The sequence below is a fragment of the Phascolarctos cinereus genome, unplaced genomic scaffold (genome assembly GCF_003287225.1).
Source record: "Phascolarctos cinereus isolate Bilbo 61053 unplaced genomic scaffold, phaCin_HiC Scaffold_5;HRSCAF=322, whole genome shotgun sequence".
Classification (NCBI taxonomy): Eukaryota; Metazoa; Chordata; class Mammalia; order Diprotodontia; family Phascolarctidae; genus Phascolarctos; species Phascolarctos cinereus.
In genome coordinates, this window is record NW_027555958.1 from 467,795,226 (window position 1) to 467,820,028 (window position 24,803).

General features: G+C 43.5%; 1 protein-coding gene across 12 annotated transcripts in view; it reads left to right on the forward strand.

Annotated features, from left to right (window-relative positions):
* The window catches only part of SGIP1 (SH3GL interacting endocytic adaptor 1), a 299,844-nt gene that overhangs the window by 150,291 nt on the left and 124,750 nt on the right, over window positions 1-24,803 (forward strand). For 8 of the 12 annotated variants that reach the window (XM_078156693.1, XM_078156695.1, XM_078156699.1 and 5 more), the window contains 3 exons: window positions 10,378-10,441; window positions 19,664-19,688; window positions 23,180-23,251. In XM_078156693.1, the coding sequence (XP_078012819.1) occupies window positions 10,378-10,441; window positions 19,664-19,688; window positions 23,180-23,251 (161 nt within the window). Of the gene's footprint in view, window positions 1-10,377; window positions 10,442-19,663; window positions 19,689-20,650; window positions 20,735-23,179; window positions 23,252-24,803 lie in introns of all 12 variants that reach the window. The other 4 variants (XM_078156696.1, XM_078156702.1, XM_078156703.1 and 1 more) reach the window with 2 other exon arrangements.

The window sequence follows — 24,803 nt, forward strand, 5'->3', positions numbered from 1 at the left end:
ATAACAGAACAAAAACTCTTCTCAAAGAGCTTGATACTGCTTGACCATCTGAGAACAAAGATGACCGTGGTCTGGATTTCAGGTAGACCCTGGCGATGGCAGAATGGCACTGACCTTGGTCCCATAAGGCAGCCTCCTGTCTTGACTGTCAGGAGCTGTTCTTCTGACAATGAGTTCTTGGACTTCCATAGTTGGTTTCAACTTGACTCATCAGTGGTAGGATTTCTCCAGCTGATCCAAGCTCATGCAAGTTCAAGTTGCAATAAAAGAAGCAATCACACTCAGATTGTATCTGCTGGTCATCAGAAGTCTCTGAGTGCTCTCAGGGACAGGAGTTACTTGATATAATTTTTTTTAATATAAATTTATTTATTTTTAGTTTTCAACATTTACTTCCACAAGATTTTGAGTTCCAAATTTTCACCCCATCTTCCCCCTCCCCCCACCCCAAGATGGCATGCATTCTGAATACCCCTTCCCCTAGTCTACCCTCTCTTCTATCTCTCCCCACCCTTCTCTTATCTCCTTCCCCTTCTATTTTCCTGTAGGGCAGGATACACTTCTGTACTCCATTTCCTGTATTTCGTATTTCCCAGTTGCACGTGAAAACTTTTTTTTAAACATGTGTTTTTAAAACTTTGTGTTCCAAATTTTCTCCCTTCCTCCCTCCCCACCCACCCTCATTGAAAAGGCATTGAAAAGGACCCTGCCCTCAAAGAGCTTAGATTCTATCAGGACAACAATATGTTCATAACTAAGAATAGATAAAATAAATAAAAGGCAGTTATTGGGGTGGGGAGAAGAGCCTGCCCTAGCAGTGAGGGAGATCAGGAAAGACTTCAAGTAGAAGGTGTCACCAAGAAGAGTTTTGAAGGAAACTAAGGATTCAAAGAGGTGGAGGTGAGGTGGGATGGCATTCCAGGCATAGGGGCCAGCTAGTGCAAAGTGCTGAGAGATGGAATATCATGGGTGAGAAAGAGCAAGATGACCAGTTTGACAAGAGCATAGTGTTTGGGAAGGGGAGTCATGTATAGAGAAGCTGTGAAGGTCAATCTGAGTGAGGTTGTGAGGGCTTTAAAAGCAAAACAGAGGAGCACATGTGCAATTATGCAAAACACTTCCTACACCCCCCCCCATTTATTCTATTCTTCTTTTTGACCCTGTCCCTCCTCAGAAGTATTTGCTTCTTATTACCCCCTTTCCCAATCTGCCCTCCTCTCTATTATCCCCCTGCTCTCTTGTCCCCTTCCCTCCCTATTTTCCTGTAGGGTAAGACAGATTTCCATACCCAATTGAATGTGTATGTTATTCCCTCCTTAAGCCAAATCCTGTGAGAATAAGATTCACTCATTCCCTCTCACCTTCCCTTGTTTCTCCTCCACTGTAAGAGCCTGTTCTTTTCTGGTTTTTTTGTGAGATAATTTACCCTGTTCTACCTCTCCCTCTCTCTTCTCCTAGTATAATCTCTCTCACCCTTAATTTTATTCTCCAGATATGACCCCTTAATCTTCAACTCACCCTGTGCCTTCTATCTATCTATCTATCTATCTATCTATCTATCTATCTATCTATCTATCTATCTATATATCTACATACATACATATAATTTTCCCCCTTGCAACTACTCTAAATACTGACAAATGTCTCATGAGTTATAAATATCATCATTCCATGCAGGAATGTAAACAGTTCAACCTTAATAAGTCTCTTATGATTTCTCTTTCCTGTTTACCTCTTCATGTTCCACTTGAGTCTTGTGTTTGAAAGTCAAATTTTCTATTCAGCTCTGGTCTTTTCATCAAGAATGCTTGAAAGTCCTCTATTTCACTGAATGACCATTTTTTCCCCTGAAGGATTATATTCAGTTTTGCTGGGTAGTTGTAATCCTATCTCCTTTGCCCTCCAGAATATCATATTCCAAGCCCTGTGGTCCTTTAATGTAGAAACTGCTAAATCTTGTGTTATCCTGATTGTGTTTCCACATACTTGAATTGTTTCTTCTGGCAGCTTGTAATATTTTCTCCTTGACCTGGGAACTCTGGAATTTGGCTACAATATTCCTAGGAGTTTTCCTTTGGGGATCTCTTTCAGGAGGAGATCGATGGATTCTTTCAACTTCTATTTTGCCCTCTGGTTCTAAAATATCAGGGCAGTTTTCCTTGATAATTTCTTGAAAGATGATGTCTAGGCTCTTTTTTTGATCATGGCTTTCAGATAGTCCAATAATTTTTAAATTCTCTCTCCTGGATCTATTTTCCAGGTCAGTTGTTTTTCCAATGAGATATTTCACATTGTTTTCTAGTTTTTCATTCTTTTGGATTTATTGATTTCTCATAAAGTCACTAGCTTCCAATTGGTCTAATCTAATTTTTAAGGAAGTATTTTCTTCAGTAATCTTTTGGACTTCCTTTTCCATTTGGCCAATTTTTCTTTTTAGGGCATTCTTCTCCTCATTGGCTTTTTGGACCTCTTTTGCCATTTGGGTTAGGCTATTTTTTAAGGTGTTATTTTCTTCAGTATTTTTTGGGTCTCCTTTAGCAAGCTGTTGACTTGTTTTTCATGATTCTCTTGCACCACTCTCATTTCTCTTCCCAGTTTTTCCTCTACTTCCCTTACTTGCTTCTCAAAATCCCTTTTGAGCTCTTCCAAGGCCTGGGACTGATTCCTATTTTTCTTGGAGGCTTTGGATGTAGGAGCTTTGACTTTGTTTTCTTCTTCTGGTTGTATGTTTTGATCTTCTTTGTCACCAAAGTAAGATAATATAGTCTGACTCTTTGTGCTGCTTGCTCATGATCCCAGCCAATTACTTGAGTTTTAAACTCTTTGTTAAGGTAAGAGTCTGCTTCCAATGTGGAGAATGTACTGTCCCAAGCTTGGGGTTTATACAGCTGTTTTTGGAGATACTTGTAGGGACCAGTAAATTTTCAGTTCTCACAAGGTGGTATGATAAGGGGCAAGGTGTTTACTCCTTTTCTGGCCTGTGCTCTGGTCTATTAGTGGCCACAACCACTCCTTTCTGTCCTGTAACTGTGAAGAAGGTTTCCTCTTCACTGCCACTACAAGCTCTACCACACCAGCACTCCTCCTCGCCCCAGAACCGCCACCCAGAACTGTGACCCAGATCCAAGCACGGGCAAAGCAAGAGATTCCTGCTTCAGCACTGGCAAATAGAACCCTGAAATCCCCATCTGATCAGCCACTGGATTCCCCCTCAGTCTGTGGGCCAGAAGCTCAGGACACAGCCACCATCCCGGCACCCATGCTCTGCACTCTGTGCTCTGGAGCTGGCTCTGACCTAGTTCCTCTCTCACTGTAGAAAGACTTTTTCCCACTGACCTTCGAAGTTGTCTTTGGTGTTTGTGGGTTCAGAGGTCTGTAAGCCACCATAGCTGCCCGACATTCAGTCCTCTGAGGCCTGCTCCAGGTTTGCTGCGGCCTGCGTGCCCATGCTACACTGCTCTCCGCTGACCACCCAGCACGATATACCTTTCTGGTCAACCATCCAGGTTGCCATGGACTGGAAATTTGCTTCATTCTGTCTTTTTGTGGGTTCTGCTGCTTCAGAATTTGTTTAGAGCCTTTTTTTATAGGTATTTGGAGGGGTTTGGGGGAGAGCTCAAGCAAGTCACTGCTTTCATTCTGCCATCTTGGCTCCGCCTCATCTTGATATGATTTTTGTAGCCATCTCCCATCATAACAATCTTTGTAATTGAGGGCGTGCTTCTGGGACCATTTTAAAGGCTGAGAATTTCACTTTGTTGTAATCACACTAACCTTTCATGGCCAAATAGTGACACACAATGGCCCATCTAGAATCTGGTACATCTCTGTAGCATTCTTTGACATTTTATTGGCTCTATAATCTCATTAATGGGGTCAGTCCATCCAGTGATGCAAATCACAACCAACCCATGCCTGCCCATCTTTAGGTGACTCTTACCTATGTCCTCCCATAAATCATCCGTTAGGGATTCACCCAACATGCTGGAGACTTTCCTGGAATTCTCATGCACTAGTGAAAAGAGTTCTGGATTGGGATTCACCTCCAGAGGACTTTGGTTTGAATGCCACTCTGTTTTACTGTCTGTGTGATCTCAGGCAAGTCATTTTACATCTCTGGCCCTGAGTTTCTTCATCTGTAAAATTGGGGGTTGACCTATATGACCTCTAACGAACTCTCCAGCTGTGACTCATGATCCATTTCCTGACTGAGATGTGTGTTAGCTGTGTGACCCTGGGTAAGTCATTTAACCTCTGTGACCCTCAGTTATCTCATCTGTAAAATGAGGGGTTTTGGTCTCTAGGAACCCTTGAAGCTATAAATCTATGGTTTTATCCTTCTATGAAAAGAGAATGTACAGAGTGAGAAAACTGATTATTTGTAGGATGTGGAAATTCTATGGCATGGATATTCTTTCCAGTGCTATCTCTCCTTAATGCCTTATTCTCTAATCATGTCTTGTCTGCGTTTTCTGATAAATCTTTTATCAAAGTATCCACCCAGGGCAGCTAGGTAGCACAGTGGATAGGGCACTGGCCCTGGAGTCAGGAGGACCTGAGTTCAAATCTGGCCTCAGACATATGACACTTACTAGCTGTGTGACCCTGGGCAAGTCACTTAACCCCATTGCCTAGCCAAAAAATAAAAAAAGTATCCACCCAACTGACTAGAGGCCTTGAGCTTATTTGGGGCCATTCAGTTCAGTAGATATTTATTTATGAAGCATAAAGTGCCCCTCCCACCCCACCCCCCAGGCTTTCAGGTGCTGTGCTTGCCTCTGAGATACAAAGACAAAAATGAAAGCAGTCCTTGCCTTCACAGCACTTATAGAGACCATGAACTGTCGTTGTTTTGGTCAGGTGTTTTTCAGTCATGTGTGACTCTCTGTGACCCCATTTCGGGTTTTCTTGGCAAAGATCCTGGAGTGGTTTGCCATTTCCTTCTCCAGCTCATTTTACAGATGAGGAAACTGAGGCAAACAGACTTAAGTGACCTGGCCAGGGTCACCCAGCTAGTAAGTGTCTGAAGGCGGATTTGAACTCATGAAGATGAGTCTTCCTGACTCTAGACCCAGCATTCTGTGCACCATGGTGCCACCTAGCTGCCATCTCCTGTCTCTCCTTCAGGATGCCTTGCTGCTCCAGGAAGGCTGGTTTGCTAGTCCTTTCAGTGGCAATGGACCATTTTAGCTGTCTCTCATTCTCACTTGATGACAACTTCACTTCTGTATCTGGTCATACATGTTATCATTAACATCACTTATGCTACTCATTGCTATCAAATAATTTTTGCCAATAATAATAATAGCTAACATTTATAGAGCTCTTTAGTATTTTATCACCTTGGTGCTATTATCATCCTCATTTTCCAATGAAGAAACTAAGGCAGACAGAGGTTAGGTGGCTTGCCCAGTGGCAGAGGCCACATTTGAACTCAGGTCTTCCTGACTCCAGGTACAGCATTCTGTCTGCTGTGCCACTTCACTAGTTAATGGCCACATCTGCCATCCTTTCCTTGCCCACTCAGGTCCTCCATCCTTCTCATTCTGCTGAGATCATCGTATCCCAGGACTTGTAAACATACTGCATCACCAAGGAAAGAACTGTGTTCAGTGGAGAGCCTCTACTGTTGTTGGCAATTGCACAGTTTCGCACATGTCATCCATCCTAATCTCCACATGCCTCATTCTGGATCCAGTTCATTATCCATCTGCAGCACCTGTCCAACTCAGAAGTATTGATGGACTACTTCCCCAGCCAGGCACCCAACTACTTATAGTAATCTGAGCAAAAGGGATTTTTACCCATTTCATTTTACTGTTAAGGATGGTTGGACCAATCTTGACCATTAATACAGATTTTTCTAAGGAGGCTTAAAAAGCCTCAGATATATTCTGTTGGCTGTAGTCTTCTGGTGATTCATTAGCATATAGAGGCCTTATCATGCTACTCCATGATTGTCATCAGTGGAGGCTTGGCTCTTCAGCAGTACAATGTAACCCAGGCAGTTAGGGTTAGTAACTGTGATGAGCTGCAAGTTAACCCATCCTTATGCAGGCATGATGAGGGGGAAACAATGAGAATAACACTCTCATAAAATCTTAGAGCAGGAAAGAACCTGAGAGATCATTTGCTCTAATGTCCTCATCTTAAAGACTTAGGTATATGTGTATGCATATGTACGTGTGCATGCATGTGTGTGCATCTGTATGTGCTGTCTTAGGACCAGCCTAGCTCTGTCACCAGAATAGTGTGGTGCCTACCAGGTGATTTGATTTTTTTTTAACCTTAGCATCTTATGAAATAAGGCTAAAACCACAGATGGTTCCCTGTTCTATGTGGCTTTTTCCCATTTCTGTTTTAATCAATGAACAAGCATTTTAGAGATTTACTATGTATCTGATACTGTGAGAAATGCTAGGGGAAGAAATGCAAAGAAGAAACAGGTGTTGGTGAAAAGGTGTAAACAAGTCTTTAGATTGTCAATCAACACAAATTAAATGCCGATCTCTGTGGATCTCACTGCTGGTCTCTATGTGCCATTCTATGAAGTGACACGCTACGGAAGGTGATTGAACTACATCTCTTCTCATTATAGATAGCTTTGAGTATTTGGAGGCCTGGAACATGGAAGAAATAGGAGGCTTGTTCTCTGAGGTCCCTAGAAGCAGGAACAATAGGAGGAAGTCCCAGATAGCTAGACTGCTGCTTGATACCAGGAACGCTTCCTAACGATGGAGAGTTAGGCGATGGGCTCTCCCTCCAGGGAGATCTACAAGCAGAGGCTGGACAATCACTCAGCAGATATGTTATAGTAAGGATTTCTTTAGCATGTGGATGGTCCATTGAGGTCCCTTCATTGTCTGTGATTCTGTGGGATTCTTAATAGAAACAAAATTGAGAGATTTAAACATATGACAATGAAATGAAAGGAAAGCTCATAGAAAGCCCTGCTTAGAAGAGGAGGAAAGGAGTTGGTTTTGCTGAGCGTCCGAGGGAAGGGAAGTAAGAAGCTTCTGTTAGCATGACACTTGGCCATCTCCCCAGACAGAGCTTGCAGTAAACACAGAGATGCAGAGACAACTTGGAAAGTAATTGAATTTCTATACCAACCCCCATCAGAGAGAATGGAGATGTCACTCATTCTGGGGGGATGTTGGAAAGAGCCTCCAAATTCAATCACCTCAGACTTTGATGAGAGGTGACCTAATGTAATGTTTGGAGGTCTGGCCTGAGAGTCTTGCCTGTGATATGGACTGACTGTGTGACCCTGGGTGGCTTACTTAACCTCTCAGCCCTCCAGGAATCTCTCTAAGACTAAAAGGTGCCAGTCATCATTGCACTGAGGCCAGTTCTTTTTAACTCCATAGGTACAGTCTTTAAAAAGACTAGCCATCCAGAACAGCCCACCAAGTAAGTCTTGGTTTTGTTCTCTGTTCCATCACTGAGCTATAAGACAGTCTCCAGCTATGAAACTGTCACTGACCTGAAGCCCTCCATGCCCCCTGGAGCAGGGCTACAATTGGGAAGAGGGATAAAGGACTGTTCTCTCTGGCAGCTTAGAGGCAGGACCCTGGCAGCTGGGTGGGCAGTGACTAAGACCCAGAGGAAAGATAACCTTGATTTCAAAGCCACCCTATCAATCCAAAGACACCTTTTATAGGCTAGAAGAACCCAAAGGAGACTAGAGAGGTTGTGATGTACCCATGGCCACACGGCTAGTCAAGGTTAGAAGGTAACAGTGGGACAATGGTTGGTTGGCCATGTCACAGAAAGACCACTGGATTCCAGGTCAAAAGACCTCGATTCTGGGCTCGCCATTTAAATGTACGTCCCTCCCCCTGGGCTTTGGGTTCCCCATCTGTAAAATGATGAGGTTGAGCTGGATGATTTCAAAGGTCCTTTCTAAAGACCATCCAAGCTTAGTAAGACCTTCTGGGGCTATGATGCTGGACTTATCAGATACATCTGTCTGTACATATCTCATCATCCTATTCTATTGTAAGCTTCATGAAACCAGGGACTGCTTCTTCTTTAAACTTTGAATCAGCCCTCACAGTGCCCTCAGGGAGCTGGGAAGCCCAGTGGAGCAGGCTGGAGGGGCCTTTATATCCACCCCAGCCTGCCCTCTGCCCAGAGATCCCCTAGTCCTTGATGTTCCTGGCTCACATCACCTTCTGCTTTTTCTCCTGACTGGAGGGTTGCCTCCAATTCTCCCTCCATGGGAAGGAATCCCAGAGCATCCCTTCTGCCCTTTCTGCTCTTACTCAGAGGCCTGCCTTCCCAGAGGTTATGAATCCATGACCCTCCATCCTCTTACCAGCCCCTGGCCCATTCCCTTTGCAGAATGGATGTGGCTGCTTGCAGAGCTTTGATGAGCAGGGAGGAGCCAGCTATAATCCTTGCAGTAAAATGGATGACCACCAGGCCTCACATGTGCCTCATGACTGCACCCGAAGGACTTTCTAGCCTTGCCCTCTGCCCTGACACTGATCTCTTCTATTTGTTGTCCCAAATTAGAATGTGAGCATCTTGAGAGCTGGAACTAACTCACTTTTCTACCTGTGTCTCTAGCCAAGCACAGTGTTGGACCGTAGAAAGCATTTAATAAGTTGTTTTCTATCCATCCATCCATCCATTCACTCATTCATTCACTGTTGAACTCACTAGGCTTGGAGATCGGCCACCTAAATTCATCCCCAGGTGGATATTTGAAGCTGTGCCAGGGCTTGGGTTCCCCTGGAATAGTCTTTGGGAATCCAGGGTCACCCTCAGGTCCTTGTGAGGTATTGAAAAAAGATGTTAGTGAGGAATAGTTTTATATGAGGAAAACAAGAGGCAATACAAGGTCGTAGATTTAGGGCTGGAAAGGACCTCAATGGTCATTTCCTCCAAACTTCTCATTTTGTGGATGAGAAAACTGGGGCCCAGGAGAGGGATAGTTACTTGCCTGAGATCACATTGCTAATAAATGCCAAAGCTAGACTTGAATCCAAGACCTAAAACTCTAAATTCCACATCCTTGCCAACATACCAAGCAGTTTCTCTGTGTGTGTGTATGTATGCCTAAGTATTTTTTTTTCATAAAGATCAGATCAGAAGCATACCAGCCCAATACACCAAAGGAGGAGCTATTTGTTTTAACAGAAACTGTTTCTGAAAATTAAGCTAGTTTGAATATTTCCCTACCCAAGTTGTTTGTGATAGCAATCTCAAAGAATGTGGTTGAACAAATGGTGACATTTCCTTCTATTACTAATGAGGTGGGGCTCAGTATGGGATCCGCAAGCTGTGGTTACTCTTTCCAAAATACTTCTTGGTTCATGTGTCCCCTCCACCACCCCCCAGCCCCTTGCTTTTAAGAGTTTTCACCATCTTCTACCTGAACATTCGCCAGTTAATACAATATGGAGGACAAAGGGGACCATGACCAAAGCGAGTAAAACCAAAGATGGTTATGATGTCATCCCCTGCAGGGCCTCCCTCCTCCACTGTGGCTCTGGTTCTTCTTGTGGCAGATAGAGCCCTTCTCAGTCCTACCTGTCCAGCCTCATGACTTACTGTGCCCTTTCCTTACTCTGTAGCACAGTTAATGTGCTTTCTGACTGTTCCCTTGGACAAGGCTCTCTGCCTTTGCGTTGGTTGGCTGACCTTCAGGTCTGAAGCATCCTTCCTCCTTCTGCTCTCTCTGTCTGCCTTGGAATCCCTAGCTTGCTCCAAGACACAGTTCAGGCACCATCTTCTATGTGAAACCAAAGCTCTCTTTCACTCACCTACTATTAGTAATGCCCCAATATTGAGGAAATACATTTCTTCAAATCACCCCAAAAACCCAAGCAGACGCAAGGGGTAAGCCAGGGTCTTACTTTTCCCACTAACAATTCTTTAAATGACTTGCATGATTCTTTCTTCAAAAAACATCTACATCAAATATCTGTTAAGTACCTACTATGTGCCACGTACCATGCTAGGCACTGGGCATACACAGATGAAAATGAAATAGCCTTTGTCTATAAGGGATTTACATTCTATTGACGAAAAGATGTATGTGTATATTGTATATATATGTGTGTGTGTGTGTGTGTGTACATATGCATATATTTCTATAAACACTCATATACACATAACTACATATCTTATACCCAACAGAATGTAAATTCCTTATAGGCAAAGGCTGTTTAATTTTCATTTGTAAAAGCCCAGTGTCTAGCATGGTACCTGGCACCTAATAGCTACTTAATACATGTTTGTTCATTGGTTGATTGAATTCTCTTAATTAAACCATGTCTGTTTCTCAAGTCCAGGGAATGTATCACACCTGGAAAAGGGATGTGATAAGTGGATCATTTATCGGTCTTTTCTCTTATTTTTACACAGGATTGAAAAAACGTACAAGGAAGGCCTTTGGAATACGGAAGAAAGAAAAGGACACTGATTCCACGTATGTACCTCAAATGAGGGCATTGGAAACATTGGCCTCCCCATAGATTCCCATCTCAACAGACAGTTGGATATCATGACCTCTTTGAAAAGATGGAACCCAGCCAGGTTTTCTAGGACTACCGTCCTATTAAGTGTAGCCTCTATTTGGATGGGTCTATCATAGCTGCTAACGTGTGATGGCAACTTCCTGGTTCTTGTATTGAATTGACAAATGGTTGGATTATTCATGACCCCATGGTGCTTAGGAGAGGCAGCATGGAATCAGAGAGGGAGATCTGGCCTCAAATTCAGGAAGTCATTCTGGATTCAAGTCCTGCCTTTGATCTATCCTCTCTTTGTAACCCTAGGCAAGGGGCTTCCTCTGTCAGCACGAGTTGTCTCTCTAACAGCATAAGTAGCAGAACAGAAAGTGATGTACACTGGTGGAGGGAGATTCCTCCCTGGGAGTTCCCTAAGAAGGAGAAATCATAGGTATAAACCAACGGGAAGAAAAATTCCCACCAGACTCTTACTGTATCTCCCTTCCTCAAAATGTGTTAATGAACCATCTCAATATCCCTAGAAGGGAAGACAGGCGGGCAGGATTATAACTCCATATATTCTTTTCAGCCTCCTGGTAGCTCACATTATAAGTGATCAGGAAACTGTAGAATCTAATTTCCTGGAGGCTTCCACAATGAGATTGGCAATCTTGTGTCTAGTTAGGGAAGCCAGGGGAATGGACTCTGGTCATCCCCTCCAGCCCTGCTTATTCCTGACTGTCTCTCACACTTACCATTGTTAAGAGAAACTACTGATAATGATAACAATAACAATAAATCAGAATTAGGAAGAAGATAGGAAGTACAAATGAGGCATCTGGGTTCTACTAAATAGGTATGTGTCCATTAATGTAGGAAGCTAATGTGTAAGTGCTTTGAGAAACTTGCCTGGGAGCCAGTCATGGAAACCCTCAGGGATCACATTCTACAAGGAACTCTCAATGACTCTATGATTTAATGACTTATACTAATTACATGGCTTCTTAGAACAGAGCCAGAACTAGAGCTGGGTTAGTGAGGCTTTGTCCCAGGGTGCCAGCATCTGAGGCAAGCTTCCTCTCTGCTGTTGACCTCCAGTCTGATGTTGCTGCATTTTCAAGCCCCTCTGCCACCCTGCTTCTTGCATCATTGCTGCACCTGCTCTCTCCTCTTTCTAGCCCACCATTCCCAGAATCCTGGAGTCTTAGCACCTCTTTCTCAGGCTCTGCCATCCCCCACTACCTTCCCCACTTTTCCGCCATTTCTTACTCCAACTCCTCCTAGAATCTGGGAGTCAGAGGCAATCAACCATGATAAAGGGATACCTGAGACAGAGCACTCTTGGAGCCCCTGTTTGCCATTCTAGTCTGGAGCCATCTTAGCATGGTCAGTGGTTCTGAAAGCAGAGCCAGAAAAAAGAGTTAGGGCTTCTTTTGTCATGGGTGGAAATAAAGTGGAATTAGTAAGGATAGTCAAAATAATAATACTAACAACAATACTAATAATATCTAGTATTTATAAAGCATATTAAGGTTTTCAAAGCATTTTACATATACTATCTCACTTGATTCTCACAAGCCTGGGAGATAAATGTTGTTATTATCCTCATTTTACAGTTAAGGAAACTGAGGCAAACAGAAATCAAGTGACTTGCCCAGAGTCACACAGCTGAAGGCCAAATTTGAACTCAGATCTTCTTGACTTCAGGTCCAGTGATCTATCTGCTGTACTACCAGACTCCCCTAAATTACCTTCATTGGTTCCCCATTGCCCAAAGGAAATCCAAACTCTCTAGTCTGACCTTCAGGGTTGTCCAGAATCTGCCTCTAATCTTCTTTTCCATCCTTAAATACAAGTTACATGATTAGTAGAATTATATGATTATATATATGACTACATATAACTTATAACTCAGCTACACTGATCTATTTGCCAGTCCTCAGATATGTCCTATATTTAACCATCGATCAGCTTCACTATCTCTCCCATTTCTATAAAGCCATAGAATTTACAAGTCACTTTCCTCAATAACTCTGTAAGGTAGACAGTACAAGCATTATTAACTCCATTTTACAGATGAGAAAATGAACGCTAGAGACTTGCTTCAGGTCACATGGAACTGGAGGTAGCACCCCAATCCAGGTTGCCTCGAGGAAGCAGCAAGGCATGAGGGAAAGAACAGGTTCAAATCCCAGCTGTACCATTCATGCCACCTGGCTGACCATGGGCAAATCACTTCCATTCCCTGGGCCTCAGTTTCCCCACCTGTGAAATGAGGAGGTTGGATTCTAGAGGACCCTTGAGATCCGTTCTAGCTCTAAGCCCCGTGGCTCTTTTGATCACTCTCCAGTGTGTGATCATCAGGGATCTGGACAGTTGGACAAGGTGGAGTGAGTGCAGAGAGGTCCAAACTGCAGGTTTGGCATTTCTCTCTCCCTCCCCCACCCCCAACCATGGTAGCTCAAATTATAACAAATGTAGATTGTTCTTTTTGCTTTGGGGCCAATCGGATCTCTTTTAAAATGGATGATAATAATTCCTCCTAAACTGAGGCTGGATGGCCATCTTCATCTGAAAAAAGAAGAGATTAGTGGAGAGAGCCCAGAGGAGGGCCTTGAGTGGGTGACATGTGAGGGCCAGTTGAAGGAACTAAGGATATGTGGCCTGGTGAGGAGAAGACTTGGGAGAGAGATAACAACTGTCTTCAAGTATTTGAATGCTTTTCACAAGGCAGAAAAAATTGACTTACACTTCCTAATTTAAGGGGACAGAACAAGGAACTAGGGGTGGGTACTTCAGAGAGACATATTTAGGATCGATGTCAGCAAAAACTTCCTAGCCATGAGAGCTGTCCCAAAGGGAATGGGGCTGCCTTATCAAGGGAGAGGTCTTGAATCACATGATGGGTGTCTCACATGGAAAATTCATTTCTGGGCATAGATTGGACTAGATTCCAACTCTGAAAACTTTTTGTGATATCTACCATCTGCCGTCTCATTCCAATCTGGAATTCTTTGATTCTCAATGTTCATTGGACCCCTTGGGTCATGACAATGGGATCTTCATTGCTTAATTTCTAATTTCCCTCAGAAGACCAGGGATCTTAGCATCATAGAGCCAGAAGTGAGAGGGTCCTTGGAGCGCAGTCCCAGCACCTCATTTTACAGATAAGGAAAGTGTCCCAGTCAGGCTAAATGACTTGCATGAGACCCACAGGTTTCCTCCATATCCCTTTATGTGAATGCATGGAAACCCTAACATGCTCCATCTCTAGGGGGAGAGTCTAAAAGACAAGGCAACAACCCCACACCGCCCTCACCTATCACAAGCATTGTTCTCCTTATAATAAGGCCCAAGAACCTCGAGCTGCCCAAAGCCCAATCACATCCATCAAGTAACCATTGTGCTTTGTGGAGATGGAGTCTGCACTCGGGTCATTGTCACTGCTGATTCAGACTGTCTTCAGGGCTGTGGCAACCGGTGAACGCGGTGCTAAGCAATGCCCTGGAGGACCAGCACATCGAAGCTAACCGAGGAGAAGTAGCTTGTTAGCACCTGGGCCCCCTGGGCTGGTCATCCTTCTAACAGCTGAGGGAGGGAGTGTGAAGGATGAGAAATAAAGGGAAGATGGGCAGAGAGCCAGGTTGGACATATGAAGGCTGGGGAGAAATGTCAAATTCTTGAAAGCAAAGGAAGATGAACATTTTAAAACAAGGAGGTGAATAAGTATCATGGCAGAGATTTAGTTATAAAAGAGACCCAAACACATTCAGTCCAAAAAGCATTTGCTAAGCTCCTATGTTTAAAGCCCTTCCCAGCCAGGCTCTGACCTCTAATATACATCATTCCACTTCATATACTTCATACACTCCACTGTCCAACCAACCTCGACTTCTCACTATTACTGACACATAATTTTCCATCTTTTTTCTCCGTGCCTTTCTGCCTGGAATGCACTCCATCTTCTCCTCTGCCTCATAGAATTCTCTAGTTGCCTTTGAAGCTTAGCTCTAAGGTTATCTGCTATGTGAAGCCTTCTTTGATGCCCTTTAACTGTTAGTCCCATCCCATCAAAATTGTTTTGCATTTATTATGAATATGTAATGGGGGACTGCCAAGGAAGGCCTGGGCTTTAGAACACGTATCACATGTTCTGCCTGGTATCGACCCATGAAGAGGCTTAAATGAGCTTGCTTCTGCCCCGAATGGCCAACTGGGGCCAATGGTCAAAGAGTACTGACCAGTCCCTTCATTACATATACATTTTTATATTACATGTTATTTCCCCCAATAGAATGTTAGCCTCGTGAGGACGTGAACTTTCTTGTTTTTCTCTTATACTCGGTGCCTCACACAGCAGCTGGCAAATTTATAAGCATTTGTTCCTTGGTTATTATGTGCCACACTCTAAAGATACAAAGACAGAATGATAAATAGTCCTTGCCCTCAAGGAGTTTATATTCAATATGGACAAAACAATGTGCACAGAAAAGTTTATAGAAGATAATATGAAGTGATTTGGGATAGGGTGGGAACAAGAAAGGTATCTTTGTGTAGATGTAGTTGATTTAAATCTTGAAGGAAACTAGGGGACCTAAGGTGAGAAAGTGCATCTGGGTGGGATTGGCAGCCTAGGCAAAGGCCTGGAGGTGGGAGATGAGCAATCGCTAAGAATCTACTGTAAGAAGGAGATTTTTTAAATATCACTGGCGATGGAAGTGAGTTGAGAAGTAGATATAGGGCTTTTCCTGCCCCCCACTTCCCACCCACCTCCCTCTCCCTGAGAGCTGAGGCAGTGTAGTAGAAAGAATGATGGATTGAAAGGATTGGAGCTTGAGTCCTAGCCCTACCTCTAGCCAGTCCTGCAAAGGGAGGAGTGGCACTAGAAGACGTCTAAGATCCCTTCTGACTCTGACATTCAATGATTTTTACCATCAGTTTGTTCCTCCAGCCCCACCCAAGACCAGGTTCAGTTTCAGGATTGTAGACTCCTTAACAACGAAGGAAGGTACTTAATGGAGGTCCACCACACTGTCGTTTATGAAGGCTTTTTTCTTCAGGGAACTGAGGAGCAATGTCCTATTGATAACACAGTGAGAGCCAGCCACCAATGTTCTCCCTCTTAGTGTTTTTCATAAGACCCTGAAATCAATTAAGGAGCAATTATTTAAGCACCTACTATGTGCAAGGCACTTTGTTAGATGCTGGGGTCACAAAGAAAGTAAAAGAAAAAACTTCCTGCCCTTAAGGAGTTTGTACGCTATCAAGGGAGTCAAGCTGCACATAGTATATGAGCATAGCCAGATTGGGCAGCTAGGTGGAGCAGTTGATAGATGCCTGGCCTGGAGTCAGGAAGACCCGAGTTCAAATCCAGCCTCAGACACTTACTAGATGTTTGACCCTGGGCGAGTCATTTAACACTGTTTGCTTCAGTTTCCTCATCTGTAAAATGAGCTGGAGAAGGAAATGGCAAGCCAGTCCAGGATCTTTGCCAAGAAAACCCCCAGTGGGCTCACAGGAGAGTCAGACGTGACTGAAATGACTCAAAAACGACATAGGCAGAATCAGTCTGAAATCAAGTGTTGGAGGAAGATCTTCATCCTGCCCCTCCCAAGAGTCAGTGTTCCCCAGTCAATCAATAGGCATTTATTAAACACTCACTGTGCGCCAGGTATGGGGCTGATCTCTGGGGATACGAAGAAAGTCAAAAATGGACTCCTTCTTCAAGGAGCTCCCATTCTGAGATCACAGCATCAATAATGAGGAGATACAAGAGCTGAAGAGTTTATATTTATCCCAGAGGCAGTAGGGAGCCACTGATATTTCTCCAGCAGGATGTCAACATGGTCAAGTTTGTGCTTTTTGAAGGTTACTTTGGTGGCCGTGCAGATGACTGGAAGCTGGTCATCCAGTTAGGAGGCTGATGCTGTGGGGACAGAGGATCTCAATTCAGACCCTGCCTCTGATGTTTACTGCCTGTGTGGCCCTAACCCCTGGGTCTCTGCTTCACCATCTGTTCAATGAAGAGGCTGTTCTAGATATCATATGGGGTCCCTTTGAGCTTGAAATCTGTGATTCTAAAGATAGGGATGGAGAGCCAGCCTCAGCTACAGGAAGGGCTGTTTCCAAGGCCTTCCTCTGACACAGTGGCTGTGGGACCATGGGCAAGTCATTTACCCTCTTAGTGCTCTAGGAAACAGATCAACAGAAGTGCCAATCTACATTGGTAGAGGGAGTTTCCTCACCTGGGAGTTCCCTGTACTAGTGAAGTCACTGGTTCAGTCCCAACTTGGCTCCAACCAACCTTTCTAGCATTAGCATGAATTATTTCTCTTCACACTGTCTGTGTCCAGCTGAACTTCCCTCCTTGGTATTCCTCACACCCAGCCCTCCATCTCTCATCTCCATGTCTTTGCATGTCTTCTGTGCCTAGAATGCACGTAGTCCCTCTTCACCTCCGCTTCTTTAATTCTCTTCAAAGGCCAGCTCAAAGGGCATCATGAAACCTTTCTTTATCCTCTGAGTGGCTAGTGTCTCTTCTTTCAAATTACCTTACATTTATTTTACATACAAATTTATCATCAGCCTATCAAGTGAGTATTTGTTGAGCACCTGCTACGTGCCAAGCACAATGCTAGGTGCTAGAGATACAAAGACAAAAGCAACAATGGTCATTGCCTTCAAAGATCTTACTTTCCAAAGGGAGACGACGTGTATAAATGCACATAGAGACACAGGAATATAAGTATACACAGAATCCACATAAAACTTATACAATATAACCTTGGAAAGTAAGATACCAGCAACCTGGGGGTTCAAGTTAGGCCTCACATAGAAGAAGACACTTGAGCTGAGTCTTGCAGGAGACCAGGAGGTGAAAGTGAGGAGTGAAAACATTCCAGACCTGGGGAACAGTCAGTAAAAAAGCTCAAAGGTGGGAGATAAATCTTCACAGAAAGGTGGGTCAGAATGATAGGACCATAGAGAACATGGAAAGGAATGCTGTGTAAGATGTCTGGCAAGATAGGTTGGGGGCCAATTTGGGAAGTTTCTATTTTATAGTGGAGATAATAAGGAACTACTGGAATTTGAGAAGGAGAATGACATGGTCACACCTGTTTTTGAGGGAAATCACTTTGGTAGCCTGTGAAGAATGGAGTGCTGAGGAGAAAGTCTTAAGTCAGGAACACCAGCAAAGAAGCTATTACAGTAAATAGTATGGGTCATGTGGGTGGAGAGAATGGGCATTTGTGAGAGACATTATAGAATCCAAAACAAAATTTGGCAACTGACTGGATAAGTAAAGTAAGTTAGAGTAAGGAATTTCAGATAGAATAATAATAATAACACCTAACATTTATATAGCACCTACTGTGTGCCAGGCACTATGCAATCATGATCTCGTTTAATCCTCACAGCAGCCCTGCGAGGGAAATACTATTTTTATCCCCATTTTATAGATGAGAAAATTGAGGCACACAGAGGTTCACTGACTTACCCAGGGTAACATAGCTAGTAAGCATCTAAGGCTGGATTTGAACTCAGGTCTTCTTGACTCCAGGTCCAGAGCTCTACCCTCGGGTACCATGTAACTGCCCCCAAGGCTGTGAATCTGAGTGACTGAAAGTTGGTGGTGACCTGGACAGAAATAGGGAAGTTCATATTGTCATCTGTAATGAATGTAATCTCCGTGACTGAGCGGATGGTTTCACTTTCTAACCTGGCTCTGCACAGTTCTAGGTACCTGGTGGCTGTAATTGTAAATGTCTATTGATATATTGATTTTCCAAAGCTACTTGGCTAGTCAGTAGAAGAAAGTGAACTGGTAACTAGGCTTCTGACTGCTCTTTCCTCTTTGTTCTGCTTAAGGTCACTATAATTTTTATTGAAGTCAGACTACATGGTCTAAGAGAGTGTTCCTTTGTAGAAGTTCATTAAAAGTATGCTTTCTTTGCTTGAAATGAGGACAGTCCCAGAGTAAGGTCACCATATTGAGTTTGCCACTTGGGAAAGGATAATTATAGCATTATTCATTTACAGGGAAAGAGGTGAGACGGAGAATATCTGTTTGCATTGCTTAGATTTAGGAAGGTTTTAAATAGCACCCGCCTGGAGCAAATGGTTTTGAATTTAGAGTTATCCTGAATTTCCTGCTGCTTTCAACCAAGACATTCAGCAAAGAGAAGGTTGCAATGGAGAAACAAGAAGTCATGGAAAAAGAATGTCACTGAAGAATTGTGGCTACTGCTAAGAGATAAGGGAAAGTTGAAATCCAAAGTTGGGGTTGGAACTAACCACAAAATGCCTTGTGGCCACATTAGGGTTTAATGCAGGTTGTGGTAAGCAGTGTTGTGGGGAGGGTAAGGTAATGGGGTAGTATAGAGGGCAGTTGGATGGGAAGATGACTGCCATCATGATAGAGAAGGGTGACTAGATGGTGCAGTGGATAGAGTGATAGACAAGGAGTCAGGAAAGCCGGCGGCTGAATAATGTTCTGGACACTTACTGCGTCCGGAACCAGGCAAATTGCTTAGTGTCTCTCAGCCTCAGTTTCCATATCTATAAAATGGGGATATTAATAGCACCTATGTTATAAAGTTGGTGTAAGGATCAAATGAGATATAATAGATGAAAAATACTATATAACTATTAGCTATTCCTTTTTTCGGAAGAGAGAGAGAAGTAGTAGAAAAAGCACAAGGTCAGAGGACCAAGGTTCAAATTGCAATTCTGCCTCTTGTTTCACATGTGTAATCTTGATTCACTTGGTATAGTGGCTAGAGTCCCAACCTCAGAGTCCAGATAACCTGAGTTCAAATCCCACTTCAGTCACCTACTAGCTGCGTGACCCTAACCAAGTTAGTTAACCCTTCTGTGCCTCAGTTTCCTCATTTGTAAAATGACAGGGTTGGATTCAGTGGCCTCCAAGGCCCTTTCCAGTGATAAATTCATGATCCTCTGAACTTCCCGTCCTTCTCTGGGCCCCCATTTCCTGTTCTGTAAAATGATTGGGGTACACTAGAAGATGTCTGAGGTTCCATCCAGCCCTAAAGCTGTAACTCCTCTTGATGATTTCACCTTAATGGCCTGATGGGAGTGACAGACAAGCAGAGACTCATCCAGTGTAGAACTCTCAGTTTTGCTCCAAGCTGCCAAAATGATTCCTTCTTCTAATTTCTGTCACTCTCTCTTTGTTACAGAGGCTCGCCAGATAGGGATGCAATCGTAAGTATTCAGTAACTCTTCTCAGTAGGCCTGTGTTTGGATGTTTGCTGCAATTTTTAAAAATGTGAACCCTATTTTCTTCTGCAATGATATCTTTAACAGATTCTTAAAGACCTTATCTGTAGTTTTTATTTGCTATATTAGATACATCAACAGGAAATCTGTTCCCTGATCAAGTGAGTGTTAGGGCATATAACCTTTATGAACCTCACCTAAAAGCCCCAGAGGATAGTAAGGAAGGGAACTAAGGATAAGCATGTAGGGCCAGAGTCTGGGCAGGTCATACAGGGGATGGCCACCATCCAATGGGATTTCCTTTCATACCGAATTCTCAAAAGGCTTAAAGGTGTGAGAATACTTTCTGCAAACAATGCAGGCCACAGGTGAATCTGGGAGCCCACAAGTCTGAGAGCCTGGATGTAGATACATTTTCTGTATTAAAATCAAAAGCAGGGGAAGGTTTTGAAACTATTTGTGTCTTGATGGAAGGACAGCCTTCAGGGCTAAAACGCGCCTATCCCCTGGCTTTAAGAACACCTCTCAGGCCCTCCTGGCAGCCAGAATTCAGGCCAGGAAAGGAGTCTGTGGACACAGGTGTGGATTTGCTCTGCATTGCACTTAAGTGCCTTGTTCCAAAATGATTGCTTTCCAATCTAAATCAGAAGCCAATTTGAAAGGAACAGCTGTTCTAAAGTGGACCCATATCAGGCAGAATGTTATTTCAGAGTGGGAGCTAAAATGAGCCTGAGGGTTTAAAAAATGTTGAAAAAGTTGTAAAGGCTCTTTTTCTAAAATTGTGCCCACATCGAGGGGTTGATTACAGCTGTGCCAAGAATTTTCCCCCACCACATGACGTGTGATACTTAGCCCTTTGCATCCATGTTGGTCTTGCCGTGAACTGTTAAGAAACAAAATTGCAGCTACTCGACATTGGGTAACACTGTAATCGAGGCTCTATTCAGCAGGGGAAAAAAAAGGCCCAGAAGACCCAACTTCTCCTCAGTCCCTGCTTCTGGCTCAGAGCCTTCTCCTTAACTCTGTTTCAGGTACTTGCCTCCTCTCTCTCTGTGTCTCCTCCGTTTCTCTGTCTGGGGTTTCGTGGTTCCTCTCGCCTCCCCTGCGTTCTGTCCTTTGCAAGGCTCTGTTTCATTTCCTTTGGCTTCCTTTCCCTGCTGCTTCCAGGGCTGGTTGCTTCCTCTTGCTTCTCCCAGCTTGGCCCTTTTTTCCTCTGCTCTAAAGTGCCATACTCCTTATATTTCAGAACCAGGTGATTCCTGGGCAATCTCTTCTCTTTGAGTGACTGCTACTTTAAATTGGAACAGGGGCAGATTTCTATCCCCAAGGTAGGTTGTGGCATACAAGCCATCAGTGACTGTAAGACAGGATCATTTTAGGTGATTATGCCCTTCCAAGTCCCTCATGCACAAGGTTCAGGGCTCAAGAGTGAATTGTTAGAAATCAGTTGACAAGCATTTATTAAGCGCTTACTGTGTGCCAGGCACTATGTTAAGCACTGAAAATGCAAAGAAAGGTGAAAACAGCCCCTGCCCTAACAGAGCTCATATTCCAATGGGACTTATACGTAACTTAATTACTGTTTAAGAAAAGTCAGCCTGGATTTTCAATGGAGAGGGCAGTTAATTCAACGTCAATTAAGACCAACTTTTTTTCTGGAGTATATAGACTGTGAGCTCCTTGAGTGTAGAGACTGTCTTTTGCTTTTCTTTGTATCCCTAACACATAGTGGGTGCTTAATAAATGTTTGTTGACTGACTTATCTGAGCATGGGAGAAGTTTGGATTCACAAAGTATGTCTAGAAACGGGACAAAACTCAGTTCTGCTTTTAGGAATGATTAACTAGCAAAAATCATTGGACAAAACACTCATCAGTTCCTCCCCGCCTTGTCCCCACTCCCATCCCATATACACCCTCACTCTTTTCCCATCACTATAAGGATTCTGCACCTAGTATTTTGTCAAAGCTGAATCAGTACCAAACCAAAGTTGTTTATTCTGTATTCAGTTGTTTGGGGGGTTTGCCTGATTTCTATTAAGCTCAGACTTATTTCTTTCAAGACTCAAGTCTAGGTAGCCATATCAGTTCAGAAGCCTGGTGTGGCCACTACATGGCTGCCTTAGGAGGTTGGAACAAGGAATTGGGGTTCAACATAGTGATTCTTGGAGATGAATAAAAGCTGGTGTATTTCTGGGCTAGATTCTATCTTAGGTTAGTAATACTTTATTTCATTACTTTAGGAAGCTGTGATCTTATCAGTGGGGGAACCATGACTTCTTCCTTAGCTGGTGACTTAAATGTGTCTGAGGAATGCATCACCCAGCAGCACATCTTGTCCTCAACCATCTCAAGGGTGGCATGAACAGTCCACAGATGAAAGGCAACCAGTCAGTTACCAGCCTCATGCTGCAGGCTTTTTGAGCTTGCAAAAATCTACCATAGTTTGCACTCTGCTCAGAGTCTTCAGAAACACAGGCTTATTTCTGCAGAACACTCAGGCATCAGAAGAGGAATTCAGGGTGTAGATCTTTTTCTAAGAGATGCTTCTAGTCAGATGTCTAGGATCTGTATGTAGAGGTATATATGTGGAGGGCTAGACCTATTTCTTGGTAGGATTATCACAGTGAATCACTGTGCTCTGACTCAGAAAACCACCCCTACCAGACCAAGACATAAAGAGAAGCTCATTTCTGGCCTGACTGCTGTAGAAGTATAGTCCCTAGAGAGTCTCCTTGGTGTCAAACTGCATGAATGACCAAGGGCTCTGCTTGGCTTATTGTCAACTGGTGAGTGTATCTACAGCTGTCACTACCATCTGTCTTGGTGGCCTCCTCCTCCAACTCAAAGACCATGTCTGCTTAGAATAGGACCAAACATCCTTTTTCCTGGTGGTTCCTATTTCCAGCTGCCCCCCCCCAAGACTAGTAAAAGAGAGATCACACCTCCACCCAAGGGAGAGTCTATCTGCCAATCCTAAACAGAGTTCAATTGCTAGGTCCCATCCCTACAGCTGGTGGTCTGTCAGCAGTAAGAACAGAGATAGGAGCGAAGGGAAGAGGGTAGATGTGATTCTATTGTGAGGCTACCAGTCAGGAGCTCTTCCACTTACCAGAGAAATGTCATGTTGGATAAAATTGTCTTTTCTGGTGTGCCTTTGTGTCTGTTTGTCAGTCAAATGCTGGGTAGATAAAGAATCAGGTCCTCCCCGAAAAGTGGACGTGTCTCCTCCTCCTCCTCCTCCTCTTCCTTCCTCTCCCACTGCATGTCTGCTGAATAGAGCCTTGTTACGGCCCCCAGGTCCCCTTTTGGCTGCAGGGAGCCCTGCCGAGATGGGCAGGCCCTAACATTCGACCTAGCTCTTTTGTTTTTCCTTCTATACCATGTTTGCCAAATCCATGTAATTCTTAATATGTGTCTAAAAGAACAAGCAGATATTTTAACAACTTTTTTCTACGTCAAACCAATCGATTCCAGCATCCCAGCCCACATGAACCACCCTACAATAGCAAAGCAGAGTACGCACGCGAAGGAGGAAAAAAAGTATCGGTAAGGAATCAGATTTTAGTCTCAAGTTTCCAAGGGGTTGTAGAAACAGTGAGTAAAAATCTAGGCTGGGAAAATATTAATTCTACTCCCTGACAATCTGTCTTAGATGTGTCCAAATTGGCCATTGAAAAATCAAAGAAGGGTCAACTCTTAGTCCCATCCCCTCGGGCTATCAAAAAAGCCCATTACATTTTCCAAGGGTTAAACATAAGCATTTTGGGCTCAATGGAGTGCTTTGGATGAAGGATGATAAAAAAACAACTGGAATCTGGCACATATAAGCAAACCTTTAGCAATAATGGAAATAATATCCTGCAAAAGCAAGCCAGCATGAACTTGATTCTAAAGACCTCGTCAGTGCAGCCTGAACCTAAGGTGGCTGAGCGGTATGGTGTAAAGAGTGCTGGACTTGCAATATCAGAGACAGGAGTTCAAATCCAGCCTTAGCTGCTTACCAGATATGCAATGCTGGCAAATCAGTTACACTCTTTCAGCCTCAGTTTCCTCATCTGTAAAAAGGGGATAATAATAGCACCTATCTCCCAAGGTCGTTGTGAATAGGAAGTGAGATAAAATACTTGGCCAAACACTAGCTGTTGCTGTTGCTGTTCTTGTTAGGTTAAGGAGAACGGTGGGCTTTCCCCAGAATCTAGGACAAGCAAGCTATCCTCAGCTCTATTAGTGAAACTCTTATAGGATTCCTATTCAGCTCATCTGAGCAGAATCCCAACCCAATGGGAGAAATGGCAAAGCTTGGAAAGTGCTTTGAGATCCCAAGACAAAACTCAATAAACTCTGAGCTCTCCACAGGAAGCACAGAAGACATCTCCTGCTAGGATGGAGTGTTTTGGAAGGACTATGTAAAGGACCTTTTAAAAAGCTAAAATTTGTGTTAGACTTCGCCATTTGGCTATTTTCAAACTCCATGGGAAGAAAGCTTCTTTCCCTGTGAACATGGCAGTGGAAGAGTTTCCTACCATCCCTTCACAAAATATATATCCTTCTTCCTTTATCCTCCTTTCATTCCAAATATCCCTTCCCATAATTCCACAAGAACCACCTTTGAAGGCAATATACTAAATTGTTTCATTGGTGGCTTCCTTCACCTATAGCATGCAGAGGGAGCCAAGCCAAGAGACTCATTTTTCTTTGGTTGTAACCTTGAAATAGGGCTCTAGCCAGGCACTAGCACCATCTATGGCTGGCTATTTTTTTTTAAACCAAAGACTTTCATAGGAATTTACCAAAATTAACAAAAACAAACATTACCAATTCTTCCAGCAAAGCCAGTTTTGTGTGTGTGTGTGTGTGTGTGTGTATGTGTGTGTGTGTGTGCGCGCGCGTGTGTGTGTAGTGAACACATGTTGCATAACTTAATTTTTTTTCTGGCTTGTTGTTTGTGTTTCATGTTTGTTTTTAATTAGACCTATTTTTACCCCAAACCCTTTCTTCTTATTGGGTTTTGTTTCTCAACCTCTTTGTTGGTTTCCATGGAAACTGTGAAATGTCTCACTTAGCCCAGACCTGATCAAATCAAGACCTATGGACGCTG